General features: G+C 39.7%; 1 protein-coding gene across 2 annotated transcripts in view; it reads left to right on the forward strand.

The window, feature by feature from the left end:
• ankrd11 (ankyrin repeat domain 11) overlaps positions 1–6118 on the forward strand; it is a 116950-nt gene extending 110832 nt beyond the window's left edge. For both annotated transcript variants that reach the window (XM_017441811.3, XM_017441819.3), the window contains exons 11-14: positions 839–937; positions 1273–1416; positions 1501–1593; positions 1703–6118. In XM_017441811.3, coding sequence (XP_017297300.1) covers positions 839–937; positions 1273–1416; positions 1501–1593; positions 1703–1888 — 522 coding nt within the window. In that variant the 3' untranslated portion in view covers positions 1889–6118. The remainder of the gene's footprint in view (positions 1–838; positions 938–1272; positions 1417–1500; positions 1594–1702) is intronic.
• Positions 6119–8109: the final 1991 nt, after the last annotated feature.

An 8109-nucleotide genomic window follows, 5' to 3' on the forward strand; every position in this document is an offset into this window, starting at 1 on the left:
TGCTCCGTGTCGGACTTCTTGAACCAAATCACAGACGTCCCCCCTCGTTTTGGTAAAAGTCTTTCTTCTTGGGCTGCCTGCTAGCTGTCTCTACTTGTTGCGACCCCGAGTTTGATACTTCATGCGTCTCCATCTTTCAGCGCCGCACAGAAAGTCGCTGCCGTAAAGCATGTCGCAAACCCACACGTAAAGCAGTGTCATGTCGCAAAACGGAGGTTCTTCCCAAAATAGTTATTTTTTCTTATTATTTATCACTTATATAAACTGAATTTATGCAAAGTGACAACACTAATACATTCGTCGTAGCCTACGTTATGAAATATTTACATGAATCATTGATACAATTATGATAGAAACGACAAACTATAGAGACGATAGAAGAAAATATATCACGATAGACATTTTTCTATCGTCCCCACGATATATATCATTATATCGCCCAGCGCTAGGAGAAATTACAAATGTACAAATTAAAACAGGTACATACATACATAAATAAATACTGATTTATATATAGGGGGCACAACACCCTAGTTAAACTTGTTTGAAAGCAAGTGCAGTTTTTCAAAGACGTGATGAGAAATGGATCTGTACCGGCTCACCAGCAGTGCTGCACAGACCCAACCTCATGTTGGGCAACACATAGAAACAAAAGAGTTTGAAGCAAAGCAGAGCACATTTTGCATCCTGTGTGGAAGTTTCATAAAGCTTTTATTTTGGTAAAATTTTTGAGTGTAGAACTAGTTGAATTTGTTCACTTCTAGATATAAATGCCTTCATCTTAACAGTAGAAATGGTCAAAAACATATCAAAAGCTTCATTGTGTTTTGTTCTTCAGATTGCCCCACCTCCGTCGCTGTCAGAACCTTTGAAGGAGCTCTTCAGGCAACAGGAGGCAGTAAGAGGCAAGCTCAGGTTGCAGCACAGCATAGAACGGGTAAGAAATGAATATAATCTGGACATTTCTGTGTTTTTACGTGCCTCATTTATTCTCCAGGGTTATTCTTTCTCCTGAACTCCCTCGTTGCTCACACCGCCACACGTAACGCTCCTTTGATGAAAGATCAAAGCACTTTTTAAATCAAAATTTGCATAGTTCCCTCTCCAAGGGAGAAATGCAGACCCAAACGTTTTTTCCATCTCTGTCTCTAATTGAGTCTCAGCCATTTTTGTAAAATGTGCTCCAAAATGAGCCAGACACTCTGATGTCCTACCTTGTAACTTGTGATTTATTTTCTCTCTGTGGTGTGCTTGTTTGTTTGTTTTTTACAGGAGAAACTCATCGTTTCATGTGAGCAGGAGGTTTTACGGGTCCACTGCAGAGCAGCCAGGACGATAGCCAATCAGGCTGTGCCGTTCAGCGCCTGCACCATGCTGCTGGACTCTGAAGTGTACAATATGCCATCTGAGAGCCAGGTAGGAGATACTGAGGCCGGCTGTACACATTACATAACATATCCCTGGTTTAGTCCTCATTGTAACCCGTTCTCTGCTTCTCAGGGCGACGAAAACAAATCAGTGAGAGATCGATTTAATGCACGTCAGTTCATTTCATGGATTCAGGACGTGGACGATAAATATGACCGAATGAAGGTACATTTTGGCAGCCTTTACTGATTAAATCTTTACTTTGAAGTAACTGATTTCATGAATGTGTGATTGTGTACATACCAAGAGAATTTGTTTGGCTTCCTTCCCTCAGACATGTTTGCTGATGCGACAGCAGCACGAGGCAGCAGCCCTTAACGCAGTGCAAAGGATGGAGTGGCAGCTGAAGGTCCAGGAGCTGGATCCAGCGGTGCACAAGTCCCTCTGCGTCAACGAAGTGCCGTCCTTCTACGTGCCAATGGTCGATGTCAACGACGACTTCGTCCTGCTGCCTGCGTGACACACCGGTGCTCACAGATCGAGATAAAACTCCGTCTGAGTCACTTCTTCTCTAAGAGACTTCGTTAGACAGAACGAATGGAAAGGGCTAGCAAGTTCAAAAGAGGAGTTTCTACAGGAAAAAATATACTCTTCAGAAAAGAAGTAAAGTTGAAAAACTTGTTCTTCATTCCCTTCTGTGAGGAAGGAAACAGGTTTTTATCGAAAGAAAAGAAAACACACAACTTGCACTTTCATCCTCAAAGTTTTTATGCTTTTGTTTGACCGGAGCGCGAGAAGCAGAAACAGTTTTTGCTTTGAGGCTCTGACGTCGGGACACAACTCCCCAGGGCTTCGTTACGGTGAGACGGGGGGGACAGAGATTTATTTTCTGCTTTCGTTTTTTGCCCCCTGCTTCGATACCCGCTGCCACTGGGAGGATGGATCAGAGAGGAGCTCTCCCAGCCGCCTGGTGCCTGTCCAGAGGGAGGCCTGAGGAGACGCAGGGGTCTTAGCGGGCCAGGAGATCTTAGAGTCCAGCGCTGATCCAGATGAAGTGAGAGGAGCCACGGTGCATCTTTAACAGGCTCCAGGAAGCTACAACACGCCACTGATGGTTTTAGGGCTACTTACACCCTCTCTGTTCGTACTGCACCGGGCCTAGCTAAGTCTGCAGTGGGCTCGAACCCCTTCGAGAGGTCAGGATGTGTCGGGGCCCGGTGTCTGAGAGGAAGACTGCAGCCTCTGAGCCTGGCTGATCAGAACAGAACGGGACGAGCACGGATCCCTGAGGACAGACCGGAGTGTTCCTCAGCGACTCCACTCGCTCCGACACGAACACACCGGACCGCCATGGACTGCAAAAACCACCACGGGACAACCAGAACAAACAAACCCAACGAATGTTGATATTCAAAGAGACTTGAGAACTTGTGGTTTGGCAGGAGAAGAGAAATATTGTTTTTGTCTATTTCTTTACTTGGGCATTTCATTGTTTCTGAGGAAGTGACTTGAAACACTACAGAGCCAATATTAGTTTAATGGAAAAAAAAGAAAGAAAAAAAACATTTAAAAAAAAGTTGTATTCCGTAAATTATGTACAGTTTTTATATTCGTTAACCAACGTATTCTTGCTGCCTTCTAGATAATTTATTTTGCCACACATTACTGCACAGTTGTAAATAACCTATGTACTGTAATATCACTCAGTTAAGTGTAAAGAAAAAAAAAATGAAAAGAAATAAAAATTATCTTTTTATGTACAGTTCACTTTGGGCAGCACTTTCCCCCTCTCATATCCAATGGGCCAAACCGTGTACACGATTCTGTCAATATTTGAAAGACTCCAGTGCACAGTTCTCTAAACTCACCTGTAGATTCAGTCAGTTCACCTGGACGTGAGTCGCTGCAGCAACAATTCTGTTTGAAAACGGGCCGACCACTATACAGCCCCTCAGATGTAGCAGAATAGATGTAGAGGATTTTATTTAAAGAATAAACAGAGGATTATAATTCATTACTTTACTACACAATTATATCAGAAAATCTTTGAACCAAGAAAATGCCTTTTTCAGTGAAAAAAAATACTCATTTTTGGGCAAAGCCACATAGATATATAAATATATATATATGAGTGGGATGAAAGTGATGTCATTCACAAGCAAAATCATGATACGTGTCGTTTTCTTTTTGTTTGAATTTGTTTTGCAAATTTGGAAATACCTTTTAGCCATTATAAAGACACAGCACTTCACTTCCTGTTCTCCCAGTTTGTCTGAAGCGTTATTAGGACTCCTAACATATCTGTCCCTTCTTCAAAACGTCCAAAAAATCCTTTTTATTTTTTTATTTTTGGTTCCCAGTGCTTCTCCAAATAATTACTGTGTGGCGCCAGAGAGCCTTGTTTGGTTCTGAACAAGCCCTGTCATGTGAATGGGTGTTTTTTTTTTTTAATAAATTTAAATTTTATTACGGACCATAGGAAGATTAAATTCCCTCATAGGACTCCAGTGTGACGTCTGTATCACTTAGTTAAATATTTAGCTCCACTCATGTCAAACTCCTAAGTTTTATGAACCTTAAAGGGGGGGATTGTGTAGTGTTGTCAGGGATTTTAAATTTTAACCTCCTTATAGATTTTTCCGTTGTGTCCGGCCCAAGCAGACACTTAAATAATTTTAGAATTAACCAAAAATAAAAAATAAAAGTGAACAGATATTTGCAGTTGAGGGGGAAAGAAACGACACAATTAGACTTTTATTTTCCATTTTAATTGTTTAAAAACCCCTTTTTGAAGTATTGGTTTGTGATCACTTGCATTGCTCCCTATCTTTAGTGGACTTGAAGGGCGTTTCCCGACCCGTCTCGTGGCCGTATGGCATGTCTAGTCAAGTGCAATGGATTACACTGTGCAGACAAGGTGGCTAGATTTATAGTTCCGAGTATCTTTGAGAGATAAACAACTAATCTGCATACGAATGGCCAGAAATTTGGTTTTTAAACTTCTGTTTGTCTTGTTTCAGTTTGTCAAGTTCTTACAGTTTTTTTGGGGAAAAAAAGGTTTGTTCACGGAGTCTTTTTGTGTGTTTTTTCTTTACTTTTTTTTTAGTTTTGTATGTTTATCTTTGTTTTTCTAGCATGTCAATCACGTTGCTTGTCAAGCAGAATGTATTTCGCTAACTATGCCCCGACCCACGCCCTCTCGCTGTTGTTTACAAGACATCAAGAGCTTAAAACGAGTCACGTTTAATTTAGGTTAATTTTTTTTTTTACAACGGTTTAAGCCCCGTCTCGGTCATTTCTTTGAATCAAGGCTTGAAATGGTGACGCCCGACTCGTCAGACGGGCGAACGCCGCCGCACAGCACCAGACTAAACATGGCGGGACATACGGCGGAGTGTTAGGAACCCTCAGGGGAAAAAATGGGGAAGATGCTTTTACTTTTTAGTTTTGGCTTCAAAATTAAAGTGTAAATATTGGAATTTTACTGACTGAAAAAAGTGTCACTGTAAATGACAGAAAAAGCTGCAATTTGACAGAAAAGTTGCTCCTATTAACAGAATAAAATTGCGGTTTTATTGACAGAAAAAGCTGCAGTTTTGTTGATGAGAAAAAAAGAGGGGAAAGTTGTCTTTAATCCAGAGGAAATGGATCCCGCTGTGCTCCTGAACCCGACTGGAGTTGTTTCATTTATTATAATTATTAGATTTGACGTTTATCGTTGCACTTTTACTGAATTAACTACACTTTAACAGACTTTATTTGTTTCAGTCCTTCATAATAAGAGTCTCAGACGCTTACAGCTAACTTCAGAAACCTCACATCGAAACATTTGAAGTTTGGTCTTTTTTAAGACCAGCAGGCATTTAGAAATCACCACTCTGTGTTATGTTTTCGAGACTCTTATTGTGAAGGATTGAGTTGTAAACTTCCTTCAACTAAAATACTGCATATTATTTTATGGTTAACCCAGTAATAGTGCACCGATGACCCTCAAATACAATAATAATAATGAAACAGGTTCAGCTTTTGTTATTTTTGTCCAACATTCTCACTTTTTCTGTCCATAAAACTGACTTTTCTTTTTTTTTTTGTTGATAAAATTGCAATTTTCTTCCATTGATCATATTTACACTTCAGTCTTGAAACTTAGAAGTAATAAATAAGACTTCCTCCTCATTTTTTTCTCTCCCCTCTGCGTATGTTCACTAATCATTGAGTGCATTTAAAATTAAAATCCGCCCCTTTTGAAGCAGCCAGAGACGAACCCGTGACCCGGATGTTCAGCCGAGCTCTCGTTGATACAGACTCTAGCCTGACAGCACCTCAGTCAGCAACATATTACCTCTACGCTCCTCACATTCACTCATAATGTTTATTTTATTTTATTTTATTTCTTACGGGACATAAATAGACATAATTGCTATTTTTTCATTGTATAGAATCACAACTTCAAGCCTTTTTTTCTCTTGTTTTTTAATTAAAACCCGACTGTAGCTGTTTCTTTGTTCCTTTATTATTATTTTTTTTAGAATGACAAATAAGAAGCATGGAGAACTACTCTTTAAATGGTGAAAATTAACCTATTTATTATCTTTTATTTCCTGACACCTGTGGTATTACTTTATTTTTTGGTTTTGTTTTTAAGTTGAAGTTGGTCTCCGCTGTGTAAATTTCCCTCCTTGTAATGCGTGAAAGAGACATTCTGTACATATTTGTGTAAATAAAACCTCCCAGGACGTTTTGCACCCTCCTCTTTGTACTAGTCTGAAAAGTTGCGTAGAATGTGGGGTTCTAACAGCAGCGGGCCGGGTCGCGCTCGCTGCAGGTGATTATATGATGTAACAATGTACCTTTTTTTTTTTTTTTTTTTTTTTTTTTTGTACAATGTAGTTTATTTGTGTACATATTGTTGGAGCAGCTAAAAAAAAAGAAAAAAAAGTGGGTTGGGAGGGAGGGGGTTGTTGATGCTATCGTCAGTACTTTCACCTCCAGCTGTTGTTGATTTCCTGCAGGGGGGGGATTTAAAGAGAAAAAGACAAAAAAAATAAATGAGAACGTGAGTGTAGGTTTTCTTGGGGGGGTGGGAGGGAAGGGGCTAAAACTGAAAAGTAAAAATTCTAAATTGTTATTTTCTACCGTTGCATGTACAGAGAGCGCGAGAACTGCTGTTGTTCCTCAGAGATTATGTTCGTTAATAAAATTTTGAAATATTACCCGCCGGTCTCCGGTTCTTGCTTCCTTTTGTCAGGTTTTTGTTTTTTTTTTCCCCAGAAGCAGAGTTTCGTGGGACAACAGCGGACGTCTGCAGTGACCCCCCCCTCGGTTGTTTGCTTGTCTCGTTTGTTAGCAAAATATCCCACGAACCACTGGCTGAGTTTTAACAAAACTCAAAGTTGTCCTTGGATGAAAATCTGCAACTGATTAACCTTTTTAATTCAAGATGGCCGTCACAAAAACCCTCATACTGAGCTAGTATTTGATGTGGTAGTAGCTGAGAGTCATTAACATCACGTACTCTGAGTATATTTATATATAAATTCAGTTTATTTACATAAAGAGAAAGGTTGTTCATCTGAAGTTTTTTAAAAAGATGGCAAAAGCACAAAATTTTACTTCTTATTTAGTGAAACCAGAAGACCTGCGCCAACACAGGTCTTAAATTAAAATCACAGGTTTTTAATTTCCCCGAAGGAGTCTTACCAAGAAATCAATCAAGTCCTCCCTAATGACCTACCTGTACAGGAAGCAGTTCCACATTCTGAAGGTTTTAAAGTGATCCGACCTGTCACCAGGACATTATTTCCTCATAACATTTTGTTTTTCTGATTTCATTTCACAGCAGTGAAATCACGTCATGAAACCTGTTCCCGCTCAGAGCTCCTGAAACCTCGCCTGCGGGTCAGTTTGGGACTTGTGGTAAATGTAACCAAGTCGTCTTTCAGGAACCGAGGAAACAAACACAAGTCAGCTGCTGAAAAAGAAGATATATGTGTCAGCGTTTCTAAATATAAAAACTACAGATCCCAGCAGGACAGCTGCGACCAACTGATGCCAACATGAGGTGATGTAGAGGAAATTCTTCACATTCTTGTTGTTTTCTGTTGTTGTCATCTGATGTGGTTAAACTAAAAGTAAATTTAATTATTCAGTTACAAGATAAATAATTAAAAGTCTCAGATTTTATTAACTTCATAAAGAAGTTTCATTAAAAATACAGGAAAAAAGTTAAGATCCCTGTGGTGGTAAAATAATCATTTTATGTTTTCTTTATTGTATTTTAGAATCTTACAAGTCTTAAAGGGATAGTTCAGATCTTTCAAAGTGGAATTCTGTGGAAAGGTTATCAACAGTTACTATCTTACCTGCTGCAGACAGAAAAAAAGGAGCAAACAGCCTTTCTTGAAAGAATGCATATCACCCGCCGCCTTTCATGCCAGAGTTTCAGACTGAGATCATCTTGTGTTGTGGCCATTTTGAAAACAACGTTATGCGCAACGGGGTCAGATTTTAGCTAAGGATCTGTAAAACGGATCGAGTTAATGCCGTCTTTGTGTTTGCTAATGTCGATCAGCTGTGGCGGCCATCTTAATCTGGGTTGGCTCCAGTTGTAGTTGTGCATCTAATGATACCTTTCTGCAAAGGTGAATTATAGCAATGTTGTATTTTTTAATGTCAGTTGGCTGTGGCGGCCATCTTGAATTGGATTAACTTCAAAACCTTACCAGTTCTAGATGCACATCC

Source organism: Kryptolebias marmoratus, linkage group LG15 (genome assembly GCF_001649575.2).
Source record: "Kryptolebias marmoratus isolate JLee-2015 linkage group LG15, ASM164957v2, whole genome shotgun sequence".
Taxonomy (NCBI): Eukaryota; Metazoa; Chordata; class Actinopteri; order Cyprinodontiformes; family Rivulidae; genus Kryptolebias; species Kryptolebias marmoratus.